We start from the raw sequence: 12,325 nt of genomic DNA on the forward strand, positions 1-12,325 counted from the left end.
GAAACACAGTGATGGAATGTTGGAACTGACGGGGGATGTACTGACACCCACTGCACTGACACTTCAGCTGCCCTCCGTTGAGGTGTCAGTAAAACAGAAGTTGGGGAGGCTCCCTGTGGAGCCTTCCAATTCCTCCCACCTCATGTGACAGACACAGGATAGCTTGCACCCCCTGTTGGCCAAGCTGTAGCAATTGCTCTTGCTTTGCCTCCCAGCAGGACAACGCATGTGTCCCAGGCCTCTCCTGACAGCCATTGGGGAAGGTCACCCTCAGCATTATAGGAATGGAGGTTTGCAGAGGCCAGAGGCAAACAGGGGTGGACTCAACAGATACATCAGGATTTATTAGTTCTCAGAGGCACACCTAGTCCCTTCCCAGCCCCAGCCTTCCCTGCGAGAATGTGTCCCAGATCATCTGGGACAGCAGGCCAGAGGCTAGGGTGACCAGCGACTGATAACCTTCCTGATCCAGGTGCTGTAGGGGGCCACAGCGGTGGCCACAGGGGGCTTGAAGATGTCTGTGCAGTTTTTAGAGCTGAAAGACAGGATCCCATCGACCTGGCCTTTGCCACATATCAAGGGCCCTCCAGAGTCACCCTGCAAGAGGTGAGGAACACACAGGTTAGTTTCATGCCTGCAGCTAGGAAGCACGGGCCTGGGAGGTGCTGGGGCCTCTTGAAATTTTTATGTGCATTCTTGCCTTCCTGTCTCTTTCTCTCTTCCTTTCCCCTCTCTCTCCTCTCCTTTGTACCTCAGGGCCTTTGCTCTGGGCCCAGATGACTAATCTGTGGCACTGGAGTTCAAACCAGAATTCTCTGGCTTCCTGACTTCCAACCTAGATTTTTTTTTCCCACTACCCTCCCAGGACCTAGGTTTCCATGCCTGAGAAATAAGGTGAATGTATGTTAGTCCCACCCTCCTTCCACTCCCCAGAGTGTTAGAGGCTGGTTCTGGCTACTGCCCAGGCCAGAGAACTATAGGCCATCCCTTTCACCTTGCAGGGGGCTTGGCTCTTGGTCCCAGCCTTTAAGCACAGCATGCTGCCCACGAGGGTACCGTTCCAAAAGCGGCTGTTGTTACACATTCGGGTGTCTAGCACACGCAGATCCAGCTCCTGCAGGGCCCTGGCCCGATTTCCACCCTGGCGGGTCACACCCCAACCAGCTGTGCTGCACCGGGTGCCTTCTGCCGGCTTGGCTTGGGGCTTTCTTGGCAGAGCCAGTGGTTTGATTTTCTTGCTGGGCTGCACCCGCCCATCCAGCTGTGGGGACAGGAGGGCCAGTGACTGGTTGATGGAAGCCAGGCTACTATGTCAGGATCCCATCCACCTGAGATGCCCACCCTCTCAGTCACCCCACCCTGTCCCGCACCTTAAGCAGTGCCAGGTCGTTCTCGTATTTGTGGTTGTAGCCAGGGTGTTTAATGGCTTCCCTGATGTAGAAGGTAAGGCCAGGATCTTGGGGATCATGGAGGTTGTGCAGTCCGAGCACCAGCTTCAGCTGCTGTAACCTGCAAAGCAAATCTTGCTTGACCACAGCTACCCACAGCCTGAGAGCTGCCATTCTCCCTTTTACACACATCCATAGCAGCCTCCCCAGCCCACTCTTGGCAGGTCATCTCCCATCTTCTCAGTCCTCTCCCAAGGTGACTTCCTGCTCTGGCTCCCACCTGGCTGTGTTGATATCCCGCATTCATCCAGACAGACTACAGAGAGATAACCTCTCTCCACAGGACTATGTCACACTTGCAAGCTGTGTGAGAGAGCCTTAGGCAAATACCTGGATGGAGCCATACCTGAAGCCTAGACTTCTGAAACCCATGGGATTGTCACCCTTTTGGTTTTAAGAGAAGATCTTTCTGTATAGCCTGGAGCTATGCATGTCAGGCAGAGATCTTGTGCCTCACTCTCCCTAAGAGCTGGAACTAAAGGCAAAAGCTGCCACACCCAAGAGCTGCATTCTTTTGTTCTGGGCTCATGTTCTCTTTATTGTTGAGGATGAGACCGGGCATGAGCAGTCACTCGACCATCCCTACCATGAAGGATCTATTTAGTGGTTTCTTGATGGCAGTTCTCTGTCTTACTGGCAGGCTGGCTTTCACACACTACCAGATGTCACAGGAAGGCTTGGAGGGTGTCCTTTCCTGTACCATGTGACCCATCCAATCTGAACCCACAGCTTATACAGCCTGAAACCACGGTGGGACATGGAGGGGTACTCACGGCTCAGACAGGCAGTGAGCAGCAGTCAGTGCCCACTTCCGATGCACAAGGACTCCCCCACACACGTGGGACTTGGCTTTCTGTAGAGATGCCATGTATGGGCGGGAGTGCGGGACTGCCTCTCGACCCCCAATGATCTGGGTCTCAAATCTGCTGCCTGCTGAGAAGAGAGGGCTGTTTGGAGGTGCTGCACCCCAACCCTCCACTGAGCCTTGAATCTGGCAGGTCTGCTGTCCACTGACCCCTGTCCCAGGTCCAGTAAGCCCCGCTGCTCAGACACTACCCAGCTGTTAGAGGCCAGATTGTGAGGAGCTGGAGAGATGGCTCAGTGGATAAGAGTACTGGCTGCTCTCGCAGAGGATCTGAGTTCAATTCCCACCACCTACACCAGGCAACTCAGCTACCTGGACTCCAGCTCCAGAAATTCCAGGGATTGGATGTCTCTTTGAGCTTTGCACTCACATACACACACACACACACACACACACACACACACACACACACATACATGTATGTATGAGGAACTGATTCATGTTCTGCTCACACACTGGAATAGCTACAGACAAGAGTAGGGTTCTGAATCTTGACAGAGCCTACAAAATATGGTAATCGTGGGAGAATCAGTCACAAAAAGTCACAGTGTGAAAGTAACAGGATGTGGATTTGTGGGTACTAGGGTGTGGGGGTGAGTGTTCATGGGGGGGATGCAGCAGTGCCTCCATTCTTGTGTGGCTTCTGGATTTCTGAGCTGTGCACTGTGTGAATTGTTCTTCTGCAAACTTCTGTAAGGGTTGTGCCTGTCATACGCAAAGCCCTGGGTTCGAGTCCCAAGTCCCCCCAAACCACACAATCCAGGTCTAGTGGTGCACACTCGTCATCTCAGGTAGATATAGGATCAAATTAAAAATTTTAAATAAGCCAGGCTTTAATCTCAGTCCAGAGGCAGAGGCAGGCAGATCTCTGAGTTCTGAGGCCAGCCTGGGCTACAGAGTGAGTTCCAGAACAGCCAGAGCTACACAGAGAAAACCATATCAAATAAAAACCAAACAACATTTAAAAAATAAATATTCGTAAGAATTTGTGACCTAACTAAAAAATCTTGATTTCCCATCATGCCTTAGACTAAGACCCTGCCTTGCTCTGAACCACATTGAGAGGCAGCTTTTAAGGTCCCAACAATATTTCGTTGGGTCTGGTTCCCATCCCAGGTTCTTTACCAGAGAACAGAGCAGAGTTCTCTGTTTTATATGATTCTTGAAGCTTTACTTCAGAGACAGGGTTTCTCTATGTAGTTCTCTGGCTGTCTTGGAACTCCCTCTGTAGACCAGGCTGGTCAAGAACTCAGAGATCCACCTGTCTCTGCCTTCTGAGTGCTGGGATTAAAGGTGTGGGCCACCACTGCCCAGCAATTTTTGAAGCTAAAAGAAGAGAGCAGGCAAAGGAAGAAAAAAGAAATTCAAATGGAGTCTAAAGAGAAACCGAGTTTTCTCTGGGTCAGTGTCCTCTGTTCACACCGGCAGGCTAACCTGTCTGCAGCTACCCACCCACAACTGAATAGCTTTCCACCACCCAACCCAAGGAAGTCTCCCACCCATAAGTGCTTTTCTCTTTCTCCTTCAAAAGACAAAACAACTTCTGAGACAATGTCTCATGTAGCCCAGGTTACCCAGGAACTAATGTAGCCAAGGATGACTCCCAATCCTTCTGTTTCTACCTCCCCAGAAAGGTATGTGCTACTATGCCTGGTGGAACCCAGGACCTCTCGGATGTTAGACAAGAGCTTGCTCTGTCTACAGAGGTGCAGGCCCAGCTCTTTAAATCCCACTGTAGAGAAGGCTGAGATGGGCTTGCTAGGAGTTTGACACTGTGCCAGGGTCTCCACAGACTCTCAAGACAAAGTTTCTGTTATCTTGAGAGACCAGTAGATAGCTCATAGGACGTTATACTTGCAAAAGCCAACCTACCCTCTCTAGCCTTGGTCTTTGGAGAGGTCCTAGATTACAAGCTAATATGAGCACCAAAAATCGGGAAGTGGTGTATAACCTAACCCCAGGACTCGGGAGGCAGAGGCAGATTCTGAGTCCCAGGTTAGTCAGGACAATAGTGAGATCTCGCCTCAAAAAGAGAATCGTTTCTGCATACAGATGTATCTATACGGAGGTCAGAGACCAATTGAGACAAGGCATCTCACTGAACCTGGAGCAAATTTCTGGAACTCCATCGATTGGATCCTGTGGCTCCTTCCCTAGAGCTGGGGTTAAAGGTATGAGACACACCTCTTCAGTGAGTTTAAGGCCATCTGAGCCTCAGGAGACTCTCCTTTGGGGAAAAAACAAGTGTGCCCCCAGCATGGTAGCACATGCCTTTAATTGCCTGAAGGTAGTTACTTATAAATTCTAGGCCAGTCAGGGCTACAGTGAGACCTTTACAAAAGGAAAGTGATCTGTGGTACCCACACATCTTTAATGTCAGTACTCAGGAGGCTCTGCAGCCCAGATGGCCTCAGTCACCGTATTGTTGAGGAAGGCTTTGGATTCCTGGTCCTCTGGTCTCTACTTCAGTGCTAGGATGACAGGTGTGCTCCACCATGCCTGGTTTAATGCAGGATGGTGCCCAGGCTTTGTATATGCCAGGCACATGCCCCACCAACTTAACTCCACTTTCCTTTAGATAGGGTCTCACTCGAACTGAACTCATGGCAATCCTCCTGCCTCAGATCCCGAGCTCACAGGCCTTTCACCAGACTGTGCTGTTTTCTTTTACTCAGGGCATATTCTCCCTTTGTAGATGCTGTTCCTCAGGGGTCCGAAACTGGTCAATTTCCCTGTACACAAAGCCTTTCCATCTACAGCCCTCTGGAGACCAGGCTCTAGGCCCGTTTCTCCCTCACACTCACCTGCCCACAGTGTTTTCACGGCCAGCAGGAGCAGCAGGGACCAGCGGACCTCCATCCTGGCAAAGATGAGGTCCCTGGGGGAAGGAGCTCCCCACTTTCTCATCCTGTGGGGACAGGTGACCTTCCAAGTACCACCCACCTTGTCTAAGTGTCAGCTCCTCCTCCACACCCTGCTGTGTGGTTTTAGAAGGCAGTGCTGCCCTCAAAGCTGCTCTGTATCTGGGGACAACAGTTACAGCCAAGTGACGCCATTTTCCTGGTGCACTGCTTCTTTTAGCACTGAGGTGAACTCTGGTCCTGTCTCAACTGACTTCAACTCCCACAGATGATTAGGTCAGTTCTCTCCTTGAGAACTGCTAGGCTTGGTGCAGGCCTTCACCCCCTGAGCCTTATTACTGGCCTTGCAACTGTAGATCAAGCTGGCTGCAAATTGTACAGGCAGAGTACGGACCGGACTAATCCTTTCCCAACAACTTGTTCTCTGACCAGTTATGACTGGCAAGGGTCCCATTAAGTGCTGTTCAGCAGAGTATGGCCTTTGTTCTGAAGACTGAAACTCTGTTTTTAACAGGCTCACATAACAGGAAGTGACACTTTCTTTCCCTTTTAGATGGCAGCCGTAGACATGCAGGCGACAGAGCAGATGTGCTATCTCAGCACCAGGTGACTGTAGGTACCCTGCACAGCATGATGTGGTCAGCGCCTTCACTCACCCTGTCCATCTTGTGGGGAGTCACCAGGCTGCAGCTCGTCCCAGAGGGACTCCTCAGTCAGGCACTGGCATTTCCAGGGCTGAGAAAGTGCCCAGAACACAAGGACTGCTGGGAATATCAATCCTCTGCATGCTTCAGGACCCAGGCCTCCTGACTGCAGGCTTGAGGTGGATGCAGCCCCAGCAGGCCATCATCCATACCTCTTCCTGCCCATCCCACGGCCCTGGCAGGGCTACCCAGGTGGCCCTCAGTACCCACAGCCACCAGCATCCTGGCTGCTTCTCTCGGCTTCTCAGAAAGCTATTTTATTTGGACTCCACACACACCAAAAGCAGAGGAGACTGTGGGGCTGGCCCTCCTTGGGCTGGGCTGGAGTCTCTGGCTCCCCACCAGGCAGTCGGTCCCCAGCCTCCCAGGCTTGTCATCATCTGAAAGCTGAGTGGGGTGTCTGCCCTGCACCACAGCTGTTCTCCAAAGCCGAGGAAAACCCATGGGGAACGGGGTAAGAGGACCTAAGGATCATGGGATGGGAGCCCACATGGAACCTCGGTGAGGTAGTCTGTCGCCTGAGGCCCACACGGGTCCTGCTGAGGTAAAATTTGTAAGTTTATTTCAGGAACGTGGGTCAGGACTCCTCAGTGCCAGAGTCATCCTCCTCATCCCCAAAGCAGCTGTCGGCCTCCTCCACTTCGCCGTCCTCATAGTAGTCGTCATAGAAGAGGTCCGAGCCCTCATCGGGCGCCGGCGCCTTGGTCTTCACGCAGTACTCGGCCAGCGTAGTGGGCACCTTCACGCCATCGCGTTCTGCATCCACCTTGGTCCCCAGGACCTGCTTCCTAGGGAGACAGGGTAGGTGAGCACACAGTCCAGGACAATGGGATTCCAAAAGAAGACAATCAATTGGGGGCAGGGAGCAGGGGGCCAGGCAACAAAGGGTGGCTCAGTGACCAGCTCTAGCAGCAAGGTAATCACAGCCAGCTGTGGAAACTGGTCTGTCACCCAGCACTTGGAGGCTGCGGCAGGAGGGCTGCTTAGAGTTTCAGGTGGTCCTGGCTGTAACAGGACCTGTCTTGCGACCACAGGGGTGGAGACAGTGCAGTCAGCTCCTGGCACCACAGAACAGCTGGGCACAGGACCCATGCTGTAGTCCCAGCACTGCGGGGGCCACTCTCCTATTCCAGTCAGACAGCACACACCTCTACCCACACACCACACTGCCCCCAAACTGTAGCCTGACCTGAGAGGCACTCTGATGAAGGGCAGTCCCGGAGGACCTGAGGTTCCAAGTCCCACAGGCCATGGGCGAAGTGACAGCGATAAGAGTGAAGCAACACATAAGAACTTCCTTACACAGGGCAGGCAGCAATTAACTAAAGAAATCAGGCCTGGGACAAGCCTCAGGTGCCAGAGTCTCAGTGCACACCCCTAATCAAAAGTCAAGCAGAGCAGACACTCGCCATAGCTTCCCAAAGAGAATGGGGGTATGGGGTACAAGACAATATTGGAGAAGCACCTGTGACAACAGCACATCATAATAGCCTAGACCCATCTCCAGGTCCTTGTGCTCACGCAGGGACATGGCTAGATACTGGCTTTCAGGTTGAGTCCCAGGAGTAGGACAGGCCTCATGGTCACGGTAAGTGGCTCCTGGAGTCAGAATGGTAAAAATAGCCTGGGACTCCTGCTCTGGGATACAGCAAGGAAGCAGCCAGAAGAACTGGGCCAAAGGTTGCCAGGAAGTTGGAGAACTGCAGTGACAAGGCCAGACCCAGGTCTCCTGGTTCAGGATAGCCAGAGCTCTTTAGTACCAGGGCAGTCAGCCTTCTTCCCAGCTGGGGATGAGCAAGAGGACAGAAAGTCACAGGCCAGCCTGAACAAAGGGGACAGGATTGTAGGGACTTCCAAGGACCCTTGCTGACCTGACTACTGTGAAGGTGACACCTCCATAGCACAGCTCCCAGACCTCCCTAACTAATTCCTCCATGTAGGACCATGGTGGCTACATCCTTCTTGTTCTAAGGTCAGAGACTAACCCCAGCATGTTGCACGTGCTGGGTCAGCACTATCAAGTCGCAGCCTGCATCAACTTTGCAAAGGCAGGCTTGGGAACACTACAGGCCCCATGTTTGGGTCACTGGAACACTTAAGAGGGAGTGTGTACTACCATCTTGACATCAGAGGGAACATGAAGAGATAGTTCTATGAAAGCCTGTTTCAGAAAGCACAGGTGAGCAGCAAAGACTGCTACTCAGCATGCGTAGAGGCAGGGTGTCACATGCTTAGAATCCCTCAGGTGCAAACTCACACCCACTGTGAGGGGTGTAGGGAGACTGCCTGACCCCACACAGGCCAGGACCTCTGAGAACCGATGAAGAATGGGACGCAGACACTGCCACTCATAGATGGCAACAGGTCACAGCCCGGGTCCTGATGAGGACAGGCTCGAAGTGGGCTCAGTGACCTCCCCACTTTGCAAAAACACTCTTAAGTTTCAGAAGCACAAATGCAAATGATGCTCAGGTGGATAGTGAGTATGCGGCCTAGAGTGCCCAGTCACTCATGGAGATATGCTGAATGACAAGGTAGTCAACTCGGTGCTCTGGGGCCCACAGAGCCCTCCACACATCCAGCTAGGGATGCAAGAACAGAAACATACAATAGTCCCCACCCCACCATATACAGGAAACAGATCACTCCACGGCAGGCAGCATCTAGAGTAGAGACCCAGGGGCACTGTCCAGGTTGAGAGCGGCACTCACCGGATGATGTCCGTGTACTCGCGGTCCTTCCCCTTGCTCTCCTTCCATTTTCTGTACATCACAGAGGCGTCCACGTTAGCAGGCGAGAAGGTGTTGGGCTCATTCAGCAGGGAGATCACACTCAGGAGGATGGTTCTGTAGGGCCGTGGATGAAAGCTCAGCTCCCCAGACTCTGGGGACCCCAGACTGGAGAGGGGAGGAGGGAATTAAGGGTACAGGGTGTCTGCGGGTACCCATAGTACAACACCATGTGCAGTTCTCACCTGACATTCTGCGTGGGGTTCCACCGCTCTGAGGGCAGCTCCCCACTCTGTGGGTCGTCAACTGGGGGGTGGAGGATGGAGATGCACACGTCCCCTGTCTACAAGAGCGACTAGGGTTAGACGAGGGAGTGGGACATATGCAAAGGAGGCAGGAGATGTGTGGGCCCGAGGCAGGCCTCTAGACTTACCTCATAGATGTTTGGGTGCCACATCTTGGTGAGGAACCGGAAGGCTGGTGGGGAATATGGATAGTCGATGGGGAACTTGAGGCGAGCCTACAAATGGCAGAAAATGGGGTGGCTCAATGGCAGCCCCCTAAGCACTGGATCATGGGGCTGTGCCCATTGGGGACAAAGAGCAGTAGCTGCCTCTGGTGTTCCGGCCCTGAAGCCAACCCCAGTGTGACCTGACATCCAGGTTAGGAAAGGTGAGGCAGTATCACCTAGTATGGGCTGCTAGAGGAGTGAGTCAGCAGGTCTCCTGCGCGGCCACAGGCCTCCACCCAAGCTCAGGGCCAAGGCCAAGAATAGTCACCAGACAAGTTGGAACCACAGCAGTTGCTTGTGACTGAAGCTCACCCTGCCCACTACCCACCAGAACTTAGACAGGCAGAGAAGGCCTGAGGTTTACCCTAGTCTTGGGGCTCTCCAAGGGCAGCTTCTAGTGACCCTGGCCTGTGGCCTCAAGCTGGCTAGAAATTCAAGCTACAGGATCTACCTGGTAGTTCCCGCCTGCCTGGCACACACAAACCTAGTGTGGAGTTTCAACCCCTGATCTTCTCAGGAGAGCAGATGGGGAAAATGGCATTGCTGGAACACCCCACACTTCTGTGGCTCCAGATGCTTTTTAAGAATGAGCAAATTGAGGCTCAGTAACAGGAAGGGTGCTCCCAACCCTTCCTGGACAGCCCCAAAGTGAGACAGGCTGGGCTGTCCAGAGAAAGATCCTCACAGCTCCCCTCTTACAGAGCTTCCACATGTCTCAGCCACCCACACCATATAGGAGGCTTCCACACTGGCAGATTTGATTGACATCTTTTTGGCTTTTTAAGATTTATTTATTTCATATAGGTGAGTACACTGTTACAGTGCTGACTTCAGACACACCAGAAGAGAGCATCAGATCCCATTACAGATGGTTGTGAGCAACCATGTGGTTGCTGGGAACTGAACTCTGAAAGAGTAGTCAGTGCTCTTAACCACTGAGCCCTCTCTCCAGCCCTTGACTGACATCTTGCAGAGCCTCCTCCTAACCTATCTCAAGAATAATGTACACCTAGGAGGCTCTATCCACAATCCTTTACAGGCAAGGAACAGCTCAGGTGACCCTGCTCTAAGCAGAACTCTCATCCACCTGGCAGCTCCCACCACCCCTGCCAGCAAACACAGGAGACACAGTACTAATAGCACATGGTTATCCTGAAGGCTTCTCAGTTCAGACCACTTCCAGGTGGGAGGCAAGGGTGTCCACACGTGTCTCCCTCCTATTCTTTACATGTTGTACCTGGTAACCCTAACTTAAAAATCACCCCGAATAAGACTTGCAGCACTGCCCAGTTAGGGTGAGGACATCAGCACAAAGACACAGGACAAATATCTGCTGAGGCCCTAAACCTGGGGCTCAGATTGGATGGGACTTGTGCATCCACCTGGTGGTCACCTTGTCCCTTTTGGCCCTAGCATGAGATTCTGTGACTCTGCTAGTTCTAGCCCACAGCAGGCAGGATGATTCAACTGTGCTGATGTGGGTAGCTATACTTGGCCATACATACCCAGTGTTGGGGGCTGCCCAGGGCTCCTTGCTCCCAACCACAAAAAATATCTGTGCACTGAGCCTTAAGCCACCAGAGGGCAGACGACACTGCCTAGAAGGAAAAACCAGGCCCCTAAGAAGCCACCTGTTCAGTGTGGAGCCCTAGAAAGGCTGTCAGGGTGGGGTAAACGGTGTTCTAGGGTCCACAGCCCTTGGCAGGAACCCAGGGTATGGTTCCAAGACACAGGGTGGGCCTCCAATGGTCCCCCTGGAATGCATTACATAAAGCCTGCCTAGGGCTAACGGTGGCTGTTGTCCAAGCAGGCACGGCTGCCAAGGCCCTGTCAGGGCCTCTACTGGAACTGGAGCAGGTGGCTGTCCAGGCTACACGTCCCTTCCCTGGGGACACATCAGCCAGCGGCTGCCCTGGTTCTGTGTTCCAGGGTGGGGGATACAGGCCTGGGAATATCAGCCAGCAGCTTGCCTGTGGTTCTTTATGTTTTAAGACAGACAGCCTAAGGAGAACCTTTTCAGGTCTCAGACACGCTGGTGGGGTGAGGGACAACCTGGGAACACGCTTGCCAGCAGGGGGCTTCAGAGGCTTGTGTCCTGTGGTGGTGAGAACTACCCGGGGACAAGGCCAGCAACTGTCCCTGGGGAGACACTTCACTAAAAGCATGCTGGAAGGGTGGGGACAACACGAAGAGATCCTTCCTCAGGTGCACGCTTAATCCATTGCACGACAGCCTGGGACAAGCTGACCAGCAGCAGGCTCTAGAGGCCCCTGCGTCTTGTGGTGGGGGCCCTGCCCGCGGATGCGGCATACATTTGCTGTCCCTGGTCCTGTAGCCTGCTGGAGGACAGTCTAGGGAGCCCAGTTCCCGGGGTGAGGTCAGCACGTGCCCAACAAAAAAGGGAGGGGCCCCTTGCACGAGAGGCCAGAGCCAGCCTGGGAAAGGAGCAGGCACAAAGAGGAAACTGAGGCTCGACTCACCTTGAAGTAGCCGCCCTCATAGTAGGTGTTGGGGGGCCCGAAGATGGCTACCTCCCAGTTGTACAGGTCGCCCTCGTCCACCAGCGTCACCCGGAAGCCCTCCACCGGCTCCTCCTGCAGCCCCTTCAGCTCCAGCAGCAGCGCCTTCTGCGAGCTGGGCACCAGAGGCCGGGCCATGGCGGTGGCGGCGGCGGCAGCGGAGGGGCCCGGGGCGGGCCGCGGGACCGGCGCGAGCTCGCGGGACGGACCTGGTCGCGCGCCGGAATAGGGAGAGCCGCCGCCTTCCTCCTCTGCGCCGCCGCCGCCGCCACCACCCGTGGACCCCGAAGGCTCCACTCGCTCTGGCGCCGCTGCCCGCCCGGCGCTCGCTTCAGCCCGGCCCGGCCCGCGCCTAACGCGCCTGCGCGCTGCAGCCGCCGGGCCTCGAATGCGCCTGCGCACCGGCTCCCGGCCCCGGATGCGCCTGCGTGCCTCCTTCGGGCCCCGAATGCGCCTGCGTGCCACACCCGGGTCTCGAATGCGGCTGTGCGCCGCTGCTGCCGGGCCGGAAATGCACCTGCGCGCCACTGCCAGGTCTAGAATGCGCCTGTGCGACGCCTCTGCCGGGTCCGGAATGTGTCTGCGCGCCCGCCCGCGGGGCACGCCGGGAAGTGTAGTCTTCTTCCCCCGCCCTGCCGCGCAGGCGCCTTGCGTTTTCGAAGCCCCGGAGGCCACCGTCGCCTCCGGC

General features: G+C 54.4%; 2 protein-coding genes across 4 annotated transcripts; both read right to left on the minus strand.

Moving 5' to 3' along the window:
- Positions 1–435: 435 nt before the first annotated feature.
- Positions 436–5,918, minus strand: GZMM (granzyme M; the record flags this gene model as incomplete). Of its 2 annotated transcripts, none has more annotated exons than XM_080935158.1 (5): positions 5,831–5,918; positions 2,222–2,378; positions 1,371–1,509; positions 995–1,261; positions 436–597 (listed from the first exon to the last, which is right to left on the minus strand). In XM_080935158.1, exons 2-5 carry the CDS (start codon positions 2,314–2,316, stop codon positions 436–438), a joined length of 663 nt encoding a protein of 220 aa, XP_080791284.1. In that variant the 5' UTR covers positions 2,317–2,378; positions 5,831–5,918. The 2 variants fall into 2 exon arrangements, with proteins under 2 accessions (XP_080791284.1, XP_080791283.1); XM_080935157.1 differs by lacking the exon at positions 5,831–5,918 and adding an exon at positions 5,118–5,809 and having other exon boundaries at positions 2,222–2,381.
- A 240-nt stretch (positions 5,919–6,158) lies between these two features.
- CDC34 (cell division cycle 34, ubiquitin conjugating enzyme) lies at positions 6,159–12,004 on the minus strand. Of its 2 annotated transcripts, none has more exons than XM_080935627.1 (5): positions 11,599–12,002; positions 9,041–9,127; positions 8,853–8,950; positions 8,590–8,724; positions 6,159–6,666 (listed from the first exon to the last, which is right to left on the minus strand). In XM_080935627.1, exons 1-5 carry the CDS (start codon positions 11,773–11,775, stop codon positions 6,456–6,458), a joined length of 708 nt encoding a protein of 235 aa, XP_080791753.1. In that variant the 5' UTR covers positions 11,776–12,002; the 3' UTR covers positions 6,159–6,455. The 2 variants fall into 2 exon arrangements, with proteins under 2 accessions (XP_080791753.1, XP_080791754.1); XM_080935628.1 differs by having other exon boundaries at positions 6,485–6,662; positions 11,599–12,004.
- Positions 12,005–12,325: the final 321 nt, after the last annotated feature.

Source organism: Micromys minutus (assembly GCF_963924665.1).
Source record: "Micromys minutus genome assembly, chromosome: 22".
NCBI lineage: Eukaryota > Metazoa > Chordata > Mammalia > Rodentia > Muridae > Micromys > Micromys minutus.